At 40.1% G+C, this 13954-nt stretch overlaps 1 protein-coding gene across 1 annotated transcript in view; it reads left to right on the top strand.

The window, feature by feature from the left end:
* faf1 (Fas (TNFRSF6) associated factor 1) overlaps window positions 1-9775 on the top strand; it is a 112813-nt gene extending 103038 nt beyond the window's left edge. The window contains exon 19 of the mRNA XM_034149794.1: window positions 8679-9775. Coding sequence (XP_034005685.1) covers window positions 8679-8762 — 84 coding nt within the window. The 3' untranslated portion in view covers window positions 8763-9775. The remainder of the gene's footprint in view (window positions 1-8678) is intronic.
* The last annotated feature ends 4179 nt before the right edge of the window (window positions 9776-13954 follow it).

Here is a 13954-nt window from a genome sequence, read left to right as displayed (position 1 = left end):
AGATTTGACATCTGGTGTGTTTTGTTTTTCTTGTCCCGCTATCATGAAGGAATGGTACTCACAGGAAGAGCTGCGGAGGGTTCTTTTTTAAGTAGTTTCACTCAAAGTTGTATAATATTCTCTCTACCCATAACACAAAGCCACATGATGAGAAGGGGCTTTTCAGTGAAATAGGACAGTGTTTCTCAAATGGGGGTCCTGCAGATTGTGTTTCTGAATAACATTTGTTAATATAATTATACAATATTAAGTTAAGGTATGTCGGACAAACCACATTTTATATTCAGTGTTCCTTTTTCAATGCAATCGTTCATTTCTGCAACAACCGTGGCATGAGGCTGTAATCTGAAATCACAGCGATTAGAAGCAAATCAATCCCTGTTTTTAACTTAATTACAGTGCAATTTATTAAGAAGATGCATATGAATGCAACATCAATGCTGTCTTGGTGTTATTGCTTGGTGATGTCAATGGTTAGCCAGGAATTAAGTGATGGATTCTCAACATGAAATGTAGCATTTAACAGTTTTTCCAGAGGTTATTTAGTCAATCAGATTAAGGAAGTCTTTGTGGTCCCAACCAGAAATGTTTCGCACAAGTCAGGGCCGAAAATAGGATTTTAAACGGGGTATTTAACCAAGAAAAGTTGTATAAACTAACATTGGAGATCTTATGTGTTATCTGGGAGTTTAATTATTTGGCAAATTCATAGATTCTGATTATCAAAGCATGGTGCATTTTAAGATTCTTAAAAATATGGGAAGAGTATTTTCTACATTTCCTAAAACACGTCCAGAGGGAATCTTTAGTGTTTAAAAGCCGAGTCGTACCCTGAGGAGATCCGCCCCCCTCCTCACTTTCATCCTTCTCCTTCCAGCTTTCCCTCCCTCCGTCTCCCTTTTCCCTCCTCTTTCCTTTCTTACTCCCTCCCCCCCCCCTCAATTATACTTTTGTTTTGCTCTCCAGCCTTTGTATCTTTCTCTGTGTGCCTTCTCAACTCCCCCATCCCTTTCTCTCGTAACAAAAAAAAAAACCCCACCCTTTTAAAAACATGTTTCAAGCATTCACACTTCTGTCTGTATTTTCTCGTATTTTCCTCGCTATGTCGTCTTCTCGTCTCTCCCATTCCTAGTTTTTTAGATTCCCCCTCTCCTTCCTCCCCCCCCACAACCCCCCCGCCTGGTTTGTTCAGTGCTTTTTTCCTCCTTTGAAGTGCCGCGTTGGGCTTTCTGTTCTTTCTGTTCACGCCCCGGCGCTACGTGCTGTCAGCGCTCCTGGCAGCAGATAATGATCCCCCACTGCTTTTGTAATTGGCCAAATAAACACTTGACAACACTGGTTTAAAACAGACAAGTTATTTGGTTTTAATTAACATAGTCGGGCCTGTAATGGCTTCATTAAAAATGCGTTATTTCAGCTGCACGTTTGATTATGTTGGAGTCGGACATCTTGAGGGCCTGTGTTTATTTTCCTTTTCTTTCTCGTCTGAGCGTCGCTCCTCTGTTATCAGTGAGTTTTATTCATAGGAATCAACAGTCATGGTATTTCTTTGAAACTTCCCGTTAAGTGCTATTATTTATTTTTTAACCGTTGAAATCTGCTGTTTTAAAATAAGCCAAATACACGATTATTTTATGCCATAGGAAATGAAAGACAAAATATCAAAGATTGCAGAGAAGCACCATCTGTCTTTTAATTGGTTCCAGTTTTAAAATTAGGCTTTTTAACGCTGAGCCTCCAGATATTTGATAATCCCTTTTGCTTTTGCTCAATTAATTTGTGTATTTTTTGACTGGAAAACGCTCAGATTAGTCATATTTTTAAACAACAGTCTGTCCCCAATTAAACTCAATGATTGATTTCATTTAACCACGGTTACATTAAGTCCAAGTGCTGAGTTGTGACTGTCTTGTATTTCACTTTGTTATCATTCCATTCAATTAAATATACTTTATTTAAAACATAATAGAATCAAAAATATATAAACAGTGAACATGTACATCTCAACAGTAGAAATATAATAACGTGTATTTTTAAGAGGCGTTTCACATTAGTTAAAAATATAATATGATACAAAATGAACATTAACAGTACATATTGTATACAAACAGTAGAAATATAAACACAATAAATATATGTATGTACGTAAGTGTGTATATACAATATGTCAAATATTGTAGTAGATTAGATATACTTTGTTTACAAGGCATTGATCACAAGTTAAAAAATAAACACAAACGGTAAATATATACATATCAACAGTAGAAATATAAATACATATATTTAATGCAAGATATGTATGTATGTATGTATATATGTACGTACATTTGTGTAGATTAGATTGGCATCAGTTAAAAACGTAAAAATGAACATTAATAACAGTACATATATACATATCAACAGTATGAATATAAATATGTATATGTAATAATAAAAATGTTTTTATGTACGTACATTTTAGTAGATTAGATATACTTTTTATTTGACAAGGTATTACTCATGAGATAAAAACACCATAGCTAAGACTAAACTGTAAATAATACATATCAACAGTAGTAACAGGAATCGAATAGGAAATAAATGTCAGTATACATGTATTTATGTATGCATGTACTTGGGTTTGTATTTACGTTTTGTATGCATGTATGTACGTTTAGTATGTATGCATGAGCACAGGAGGAGAGAAAATGGCTTAGGCAGAGCGGAGGAAAACAACAGCTTTGTTTGTTGACAGATGCCTCCATGCTTATGGTCTGTTAATTGGATAACAATGTAAACAATCACCGATGGCGCCCGTCTCCTGTGTCAGTGTGGCATCTTGTTTCCCTACTTTCCTTTTTCAGAGTCAGATGCTGCTCTGCCCCCGTCGGCTCTCCCTGGTGCACAAACTCATCCCAGAATTCACACACACACACACACACACACACACACACGCACGCTTATATGTAGACCACAGTACACACACACACACACACACACACACACACACACACACACACACACACACACACACACACACACACACACACACACACACACACACACACACACACACACACACACCTGCTCCACCCTCAAAGCCTCATTTACTCCTACCTGATGCTGTGGTGTCTCAACAGCCTGTCGGGTTCATTAGCATGGCAGCCATTTGCTCCCGAGGTGGGAAGAAAAAGGAACGCAGCATCCCTGTTTCCCCGCCGGTGGGATGGAATATGTTTGCAGCAAACACACACTCCTCATAAAGACACACACACACACACCATTTCAGCTCTCTTCGTGGCATCTTGCCGCCCCGCTGTGCTGCGAGGCGGCTGACGAGGCGACGTGTCGCTCCCTCCCTGGGACCCCGCTGAAAAGTCAAGAGTCTAAATGACACGTTGAAATGAGGACAAGGAGATGAAAGACACGGAGTCAAAGAGCGCCGACGTGCACATGGGGTGACATTTCCAAACACCCATGGGAGATGGAGGGGTTGTCTGGTGCTGATACGTCCTCCTCACCTTCGCCTAATTTACTTGCCTTTCTGTTTTCACCCTTTTCTCACCCTTTTTCCCTCGAACACCATTTTTAACTCTGTAGATGTTATGATCATTTTGAGTGTTTTATCATATCAATGCTTTTGTTCTCAAATAACAGTTTGTATAGTAGCGAACATACGGTCATCTTTCGCAAAGGAGGTATAATGTTGATATGATTGTTTGTTTGTGGTTCAAAATATCAGCATAATTACAAAAAACTATGAAACTTAGTGGAAATGGATCTGCATCACGGAGACAGTAAACATTTAAAAACAGTTTTTTAGAGACATAAGGTGATCTAACTCTTACCCTGCTGCATTAAAGTGGTTTGGAAATATGCGTTTCCCACTGTTAAAATATTAGAGAACATCCCCTCAAGTCGTAACAACTAGGAAACGGCTTTTAATTATTGTATAAGTGCTCTTGGCTAAATAATACAATACTACCCTTTAAAGGGCCCATGTCATGCTTTTCCGGTTATCACCCGTCCCCTTGTGTGTTATGAAGGTTTTTCTGCATGCAAACGGTCTGCAAAGTCACAAACCCTCAAAGTACACCCTGTAGCGAGTAAAACTCTAACACAGAAAAGACCTGTCTATGCTGCCCCAGAACGCCTCCTTGGACATTTCTCTTTTTCCATTGTTGACTTCTTAGGTATAGTGGCGTATTTCGGGTATAGTGACGTAACGTAACGGCTCTGCGGATTGGTTCTTTTGGACCAATCTGTGGAGCCTTTACGTTTGGACCAATCCGCGGACTTCCTCACACACACTCGGCGGGACGTTGCGAGGCTCGCTGCTGCGAGGAGCGGGACACTGTGAGCTGGCTCACTGGTGTGGGGTCGGCGAGACACCGCGGAACTCTGCCTGGGCACACACACAAACTCCCAGCCAGGCTGCGGGTGTGTGTGTGTGTTTGGGGCTGGGTTTCGCTGTGTCGCTGAGACTGGGCTCACAGAGAGGAGAGGGGGGGGGGGGGGGGGGGGGCAGGAGCTCCAACAAGCCGTTTAGGACAGAGAGTGAATACACATACTATACAGAGATGCTGTATGAGAAACCAATGTGAGTTTGGAAAATTGCACAATATGCATTTATTCTAGTAGACCTCAACAATGGAATTATGATCAGTAGAAATGGCCGTGACATGGGACCTTTAAAATACTACACAACTTCTTTGTAGCATCCGCCTTGTTTCCACATTAAGACTTGAAGCTCGTGAGCACACCATGAGCAAGTGAACGTCTACGCTCTCTATTTCTAGTCAGAGATGTTTGAGTACAGACAAGAGTAGGTTCAAGGTTCAAGGTTCAAGGTTCTTTATTGTCAATCTGACATAGCTACAGAGTAATTATGCAGTTGAAAATCTTATGTCACAGGCTTCTCCAACAATGCAACATAATAACATAACATAATAACAATAAGAGCAAGAGCAATACAAAAATAATAATAGTTATAAAAATGAAATAAAGTTATGGAATAGTGCAGTATGAGTCTATATACAAGTTATTGGAATGATATATATATATTAGTAGGGCTGCATCTACATTTAATCAAATATGTGTTAAAATACCATTTGTATTGAAGTATTGAGGAGCTGGTGTACAAATGGTATTGTACAGACTTGTTTGGTGCAGATCCTCTTCAGAATGTCACACATTTCAACATGTGTTTCAATGATAATGAGGGTTCCTCATCAATTCCTCCTTGACGTTAATTGCCATATCAGTCAAAAACAATCGCATTTAGTTATTTCTCCAAATGGTGCGTCCCCGATTTCTTTAAATCTTCTTTAGGAGTCAGCAAAGATGAGTTAGATTTGTGTTGGATTTCTGCATAGAGCTGGATTTGTTATTTTATGTTCAGATTAGATATCCCTCTTCACATTTTTCTTCAGGGTTCCCGCTGATCCTTAATAAGTCTTAAGAGTTATTTAATCTACAAATATCGACTTAATTAATTCAACAAGTCATATGCACATGAGCTACAGTGTGTAATGTGTTAAAATTAGGGCTGTCAGTCGATTAAAATATTTAATCGCGATTAATCGCATGATTGTCCATAGTTAATCGCGATTAATCGCAAATTAATCGCACATTTTTTATCTGTTCTAAATGTACCTTAGAGGGATATTTTTCAAGTTTTTAATACTCTTATCAACATATGAGTGGACAAATATGCTTTATATGTTTGTTTATTATCATTTGAACAATGACAAATATTCTCATGAATATTAAACACAACAACCTGAACAATTACAAATATTCGCCTCAATTCAACCTGGAACCTCTCTCATACAATAATACTGTGTGTGTGTGTGTGTGTGTGTGTGTTGTGTGTGTGTGTGTGTGTGTGTGTGTGTGGTGTGTGTGTGTGTGTGTGTGTGTGTGTTGTGTGTGTGTGTGTGTGTGTGTGTGTGTGTGTGTGTGTGGTGTGTGTGTGTGTGTGTGTGTGTGTGTGTGTGTGTGTGTGTGTGTGTGTGTGTGTGTGTGTGTGTGTGTGTGTGTGTGTGTGTGTGTGTGTGTGTGTGTGTGTGTGTGTGTGTGTGTGTGTGTGTGTGTGTGTGTGTGTGTGTGTGTGTGTGTGTGTGTGTGTGTGTTCCAACGGGAGCTGCCTGGACGCTGCAATCATGTTGCGCGTACTATCCGTGCTGAGTGTGCTGACTTTTCGTACAATGTCCCACTGTCTGGCTGCCTGCATAAAGTCAAGTGCTCGGCGCAGTTGTCGGCGAAATGTCATTGAAACAGCTCCTTATATCCGTTAGCGCAGCTAGCTAGCACCAGATGCTAACAACAACAACAACAACAACAACACGTAAGGTGTGCCTCGCTCGCGCCACACATACACTCCCTCCCTCCCGGTCCTCCCGATGGCCAGTCCGGGCCTGCCGTGAGCGTGGAAGTGTGGTCTGCCACAAGCGGGCAGCAGGAGCGGGGCTGTCAGCAGCATCAGCTTGTAGATGGTATTTTACACTCGATGCGCTCTGAAACTACGGCGGCCGAGGACAAAAAATACACATGCGTTAATCGCGTTAAAATAATTAGTGGCGTTAATTTTTTTTTGCGTTAACGCGTTATTAAAATATCTTAAACCATTCTTTAAAAACCTTTAAAACCACATAAAAAAGAAAAATATATATAAATGTTTCTACCTGAAATCCCCAAACTATCTGTGAAATCTTTAAAACACGAAAGAACATTTGGAAAAGTTGGTCTTAAATGTCATTCTGAGTGGCATTTAAAAGTTAAAAAACCTCTTATATCTAAGTAGTCACCCTGTTTGCCACCAACAGACCTTTTTCTTGTACTTCTCTTAGTAATGCTTTAATATTCTCACTCACACGCCACCTGGATTTGCACTTCGAACACTGAATTGTTACGACACTTAAAAAGACCAGTAGGACATTTTGTCTGCAGGATTTGACTGTCGGTGAAGTTGTGGTTGATCTCCTGATCACATCTCATCCCCTACAATAGTCCGATCTCTCCACTTGTTGTGAGGTCGACCTTTAGCACCCCCCCCCCCCCCCCCCCCCCCGACCTTCAGGTACAGGCAGCGGGTTAATTATCGCGCTGTGAGGTTAGAATAGGAGCCTAATCAGAGGGCTGCAGTCATCAGATAAGCCCTGAACACATCTCGGTGTCACAGCACCTCGCCCCTTCAGCCCAGGTGTTAGATTGGCCCGCTGTAACACAACCCCTCCAGTGATTAGCTCACATAAGCTAAGAGAAAAACACAGGTCATCCTGCAGTAACTCCATCAGCTCCGAGGTGGGTGGCGCTGCATTATTCCTCCGCTTTTACACAATGGCTGTCATGCAGCGCAGGTCAATGTTTCTCTGCTCGACACCATCAGATACCTTCCTGTTTGACCTTTGGCACGGCCGAAATGAGTCATTATTAGCCAGCAAAAACACACCTCTCAATCTCCACACACACACACACACACACACACACACACACACACACACACACACACACACAGAGCATTTCTCATAAACCAAACTTGACCAAAACTCCTTAATGCTCAAATTTAAAAGATTTGAAGGACTTTTTTACTGACTTATTTAGCGGAAAAGACAAGATACACACACACACACACACACAGTCTCTCTGTCCTGTAGCCTTCATCAGTTTGTTCTGGATTGGAGCCCTCTCTTTAAGAAAACAAACGCGACGGCCCTCTCAGGGAAACGAGGCTCTTGCTGCTCAGATTACTGCCCAGACTTTTTTTAAACATGGTGTTAGAATAATACACACTCTCTTACAAACACACAGAGTGAACTCAGCAGTAACACTGTTCTCCAGTCAGTGCATATATGAAGAGACGATCACTGATGTAGAATGACTCAGGCCTTGTCCAAACTAATACAGAGTTAAACTGGAGATTTGAAAACCTACTTAACGGTGTGGTATTACCCTGCAGAGTGTAACGGTGGGTTTTGTTGTGTTTCTATCTATTTTGCTGAGCATTTTTGTTCAATTCTCTTATGGTTTTCGGAAAAAGCAGCTCAGTGTGGAAGGCCAGAACATGTGAGGCGTTAAGTAACGAGAAAACAGTGGATGGATTAGTCCATTGAGTGGAAAGTACCGTCAAATTAAATTAGTGTTTTTCTTGTTTTTAAACTGCCACACTCGTTCTGTCTCCTCAAATGTGTGTATTTTAAATTGTTGTAAAAGTTATACAATGATTTCAAAGATGACTTTACATAAATGAATGAAATTAGTTTCTCTTGTTTTCTGACATTGTTTTGATTGAATGATTCATCTAATTGAAAGAATTAGATTTCAGATTCTTAATTATTTTTTATTATTTTTGCAACTTTTTTCCCCTCTATTATTTAGTTTCATAATTATTTTAGTATTATTATTTATTTATTGTGTTATTTTGTTTCATAATTATTATTATTTATTTATTGTATTTAATACTATTTTTTAATCTTATTTCTACCTAACTTTTGGATTCTTTTATTGTATTTATTTTCTTTCTTATTTGACCTTCTTAGAATCATGTATGTAATGTATCAAGTACACATGCTGCTAACATGCTAACACCTCTGACTTTGTTTCTGTCATTTGCCAAATTAGTTTCTTCGCACTTAGAGACTTCAAATCTTTATTATTATTATTATCATAACAAGTAATATGTGTTGGTCCCTCCTCAGATCACTCAGCTGGACCCTGGTGCAGACCTGCTGGAGGCCAAGCTGTTCCCCCAGGAGACGCTCTTCCTGGAGGCTAAAGAGTAGCAGCGAGTCCTCAGAGCGCTGAGAGGACCGACTGATGAACTGACTGACTGACACACACTAGTCACCGAGCATGGGCCCCACCAGTCCGGGCCTACACACACACACACACACACACGCACACACACACACACACACACACACACACACACACACACCAACACACCAACACACACACACACACACACACACACACACACAAACAATCCTCTCAGACGTACATAAGTGCAAGTAAGCTTCTCTGCCCTCGGCCTGGTCGTGGCACCTGAACGCCTCGTGTTGCACAGAGGAGCAAAGACAGTATCACAAGCACACAGCCAAACATTCACCTCCCCAAAATCTCTCTCTCTCTCTCTCCATCTCTCTCTCTCCATCTCTCTCTCCATCTCTCACTCTCTCTCTCTTTCACTCTCTCTCTCTCCATCTCTCTCTCTCCTTCACTCTCACTCTCTCTCTCTCTCTCTCTCTCTCTCTCTCTCTCTCTCTCTCTCTCTCTCTCTCTCTCTCTCTCTCTCTCTCTCTCCTCTCACACCTCTCGCACTCATCACGACTTCACGTTCCTAACTGCTGAGTCATGGTTTCCTCTCACAACACAGTACGATAACAGTATTGAGAGACTGAGAATCTTTGTCTGTCACGGGACAAACAAAAAAAACAAAATAAAAAAAACCATTGAACTTGTTCCCCTTGTTCCACATCAGACACACCGAGGCTGCTTTTTTAGAACATGTTTTTCTTTTTGTGTTTGGATTCTAAAAAAATGAATAAAATGGCGAGAAGTGATGTTGCCGGGCAGATTGCATCTCCACCTGTATCTCCTCCCTTAACCTTTCCCAAAATTAAATCCCCCCCCAAAATTAAATCCCCCCCCCCCTCTCCCCGGTTTGACATCCACCGCCCCACAGGCCAATGGATTGATCAGTTTTTTTTTCTTTCTCTTGATCCTTTTTAAGTTTGATGCTGTATTAGTTTTAGTTTGATATACATTATATAAAATATATGAATATGAACATCAATTCGTCTCGAGCATAAATCTTTTGACAACAGATTGTGACACACACACACCTGTTCTTTCTTTGCCTGTTCAAATTGTTCAGAGGTGGAAGAAGTACTCAGATCTTGTACTTGAGTAAAAGTAGAAGTACTCAGATCTTGTACTTGAGTAAAAGTAGAAGTACTCAGATCTTGTACTTGAGTAAAAGTAGAAGTACTGAGATCTTGTAATTGAGTAGAAGTACTGAGATCTTGTACTTGAGTAAAAGTAGAAGTACTCAGATCTTGTACTTCAGTAAAAGTAGAAGTACTCAGATCTTGTACTTGAGTAAAAGTAGAAGTACTCAGATATTGTACTTGAGTACAAGTACAAGTACTCAGATCTTGTACTTGAGTAAAAGTAGAAGTACTCAGATCTTGTACTTCAGTAAAAGTACAAGTACTCAGATCTTGTACTTGAGTAAAAGTAGAAGTACTCAGATCTTGTACTTCAGTAAAAGTAGAAGTACTCAGATCTTGTACTTGAGTACAAGTAGAAGTACTCAGATCTTGTACTTGAGTAAAAGTAGAAGTACTTAGATCTTGTACTTCAGTAAAAGTATAAGTACTCAGATCTTGTACTTCAGTAAAAGTAGAAGTACTCAGATCTTGTACTTGAGTACAAGTATAAGTACTCAGATGTTGTACTTGAGTAAAAGTAGAAGTTCTCAGATCTTGTACTTGAGTAAAAGTATAAGTACTCAGGTCTTGTACTTGAGTAAAAGTAGAAGTACCAGAGTGTAGGAATACTCTGTTACAGTAAAAGTCATGCATTCAAAATGTTCCTGAAGTAAAAGTAGAAAAGTATTATCATCAAAATATAGTGAAAGTAGCGACAGTAAAAGTAGTCATTGTGCAGATTGGTCCATTTCAGAATAATATATATATATGTTTTATAATGATTGATCATGAAAGTGTTCTCAAAGCTGGTAAAGGTGCAGCTAGTTTGAATGACTTTGTATACTGCAGGGTAGCTTGTGGATTTACTCCAGGTGGAACTAAAGTCTGATTTAACACTTGGTTATATTTCACATCATTCATCCAGATCTGTGAAGTAACTAAAGGTATTAAATACATGTAGTGGAGTAGAAGTACACCATTTACCTCTGAACTGTAGTGGAGTAGAAGTACAAAGGAGCATAAAATGAAAATTGTACTTAAGTTCAGTACTTGAGTAAATGTACTTTGTTACTTCCCATCTCTGGTTATAACGATTTTAAAATGTATTTTCTTCTCGAGTAATGCACTGCTTTTTAATGGAGGGCATATACAATCTTTAGTATAGGGGGTCCAGATTAGATGGAAGATCACCTGGTGTTACATCAAACTTGTAAATCAATATCTTTTGGACATTCCTCTGCCAGGTGTCGGGGATGAACGCAGTGGTTTTTACTTTTCATCAAATCTGAGGTTTTTTGATTAGTAACAAGATCTTTCTCCACACACTTTGAGAGTCTTTTGCTTTAAAGTCTGACTCAGTAAATCATGAAGGCAGCTCTTTGACGCGGCTCAGGATATTGATGTGCGCCGGTCTTAATGATGTTGAACCTCTGAGCTGTTTGATCTAAGTTAGATAACAATCAAATGTCATTTCCGCCCAGGTCCTCCATTTTAAGATGAGATATGCCTCCTCACATCTATGGCTGCATCTCACTTCGGTTAAATGGATTCCTTGCGTCCCTCACTTGCGTTGTTTCCCTGCGACTAGTCCCTCCCACCAGGGAAGCATGGAGAGACGCAAGGAAACCACGAGAAGCAGGGAAATGAGTTTTAAGAGCAATGGGACGTCGTTTCCTCCGGAGCGTCACGTGAAGCGACGTCCGTTTGTGATGACGCCGCTCAGCTGATCGTCTGACAGCAGCCAGATCAGTGCATGCTCTGCATCGTCCAATCAGTGAGCGATACACAGTAAGGGGGCGGGGCGAGTGTCTTGAGGATTTCACCGGAGGATGGTCTGGTAGTTCCTCGGTCCTCCAGCAAAAATAAGGCCACTGGGACGCTACTCAAGATGGCGCAGAGAAATTAACTTCCGGTGATACCGAGCCGAGCGAGGAAATGAAAAATAACCGAAGTGAGACGCACCCTTTGTTCAGGGTCCCTGGGGATATTTGAACATTTTTTAAATCCCTAGGGAATGAATACATTGATCCAAAGATGCCTTTACTGGTATTTGCATGTAAACATCTCAAAATAGTTAAGGTAACATCTTCAAAAAGGAAAAACAAACACCTCTTACAGATCTGGATGGTGGGAAATTGCTTGTAAACTTGACCTTGAATTAAATGTGTAGTGGCATTTCAAAGTCTTGTGAATTAATCTATCTGATGTCCTCAATCAGTCTTTCAAATGTTTAGATGAACTTAACACTAAGAAAGGGGAAAAGGGATTTGCTGATGTTGAATTTTTAAATCACTATAAAGTTGGTTACAACTTTGGGAAAATATAATATTTAACCAAAAGCATCTCGCATATACAAATGGCGGAAAATAGCAAGTAGTATTGGTGTCATATTTAATTTTTAGTGGCATTAAAAAAGCCTTAAAAATCTAACTTGCCTAAGCATGAATCATAATCGAAACTGCCTCCATTTTAGAATACAATAAAAAAGATAGTACAATTAAAAGGAATCCAAATAAATATATAGACAGAAGAAGTCAAATGTCCAATAAAAGATAGAAACATGTAATTGTATGTATTTGTTTAATCCACACATGGCAGTTATTTAAAACAAAACATGTGCACTTATACTGGTTGATTGTTTGTATAGCGCACGGTGGAAAGGAGCAGGGAGAAGAACATCTTAGTTTACCTGCCCCTTCTTCAAAAGAATAACAACACAAACAAATGAAATAACCATGAAAAAGTAAAATAAAAGCCACATTCTTTCAGTCGCAGTTGCTTACAAATACTGAAACATAAAACCAGTAATAAAACATGTAAAAAATGTAAATAAAAACCCTGTAGGATCCCGTTTTTGGTTCCCCTCTGTAGACCTTTTGTATGTTTAAATATTCCCACGTGACTCCTGGTGATGTCAGCAGCTCATTTCCTGCCTTCAGTGAGGAGAGATCACACCGGCTCACGCTCCATCTGTCACACAGAGGCAAAGTTTAGTGAGTGGCAAAAACAGAATACTTTAGACTGAGGAAGAAACTCAAAATAAAATCCTGAATTATTGAAAACGTGTGCTGTCGCAAATCCATTTACTTTAATAAAGATGTAAAAGGAAGTTAGAGCTGATAATAATAGCATTTTCCAGATGCTCAAAGCGCTTTACAAATACACATTACACACATATAACGGTCATGTACTGTGGACAATACCCACAGGAGCAAACTCAGGTGAAGTGTCTTGCCCAAGGACACAACGGCTTTACAGACGCGGGTTTCGAACTGGTGTTCCCCAACACTGCGCCACCCGACCATCTTCACACCTCGAAGTCATCAAGGCGCTTTACAAGTACACATTACACACATATCATACATGTACTGTGGACAGTAACCACAGGAGCAAATTCGGGTGAAGTGTCTTGCCCAAGGACACAACGGCCTGACGCAGTGGCGGCGGGGACGGGTTTCGAACTGGAGTTCCCCAACGCCACCCTTGATCTGATGACCAACGCACAGCCCACTGCGCCACTCCGATCATTCGTGAGACTGGAGGACGTTTTTAGAATTAAGAATATCGATAAGTCAGAAAAAAAAACTACAGAGGCTTTAAATAGACGTGCACATGTTCCATATTTAGCCGCCAATTAACCAACTTTTTCCCGGAAACATTTAGAGTTGAATTGCTTGCAAGAGTCAAGGTCGTACTGCTGGTAGAAGAGACTTTATTTGACCTCTGTGTCTTCAGGGGAACAATGTAAGACCCTCTTAAGTCCCTGCATCGTTTAAATCTTCTTTATGAACTGTCTTAAAGAGAGTCTTAAATGAGGATGCTGTTCAAGCTGTTTTTGAGTTTCAAATGAGACTTCTGCTAGCTTCACTTTAATCCTTCTGGGGTGAAATAGACAATTATCTCGTGAACTTCTCTGTGAAACCTGCCATCAAATTCTACGGTGTTTTGATTTTGGAAAGTAGGAGTCTTAAGGTGTTTTTAAAGGTCGTTCTTTACCACGTTTAGTTGTCTGTGGTAATTCAAATTGTACTTGACTGAGGCTA

This window comes from Trematomus bernacchii, unplaced genomic scaffold (genome assembly GCF_902827165.1).
Source record: "Trematomus bernacchii unplaced genomic scaffold, fTreBer1.1, whole genome shotgun sequence".
In the NCBI taxonomy this organism is placed as follows: Eukaryota; Metazoa; Chordata; class Actinopteri; order Perciformes; family Nototheniidae; genus Trematomus; species Trematomus bernacchii.
This window is presented reverse-complemented; position numbering and strand designations above follow the sequence as displayed.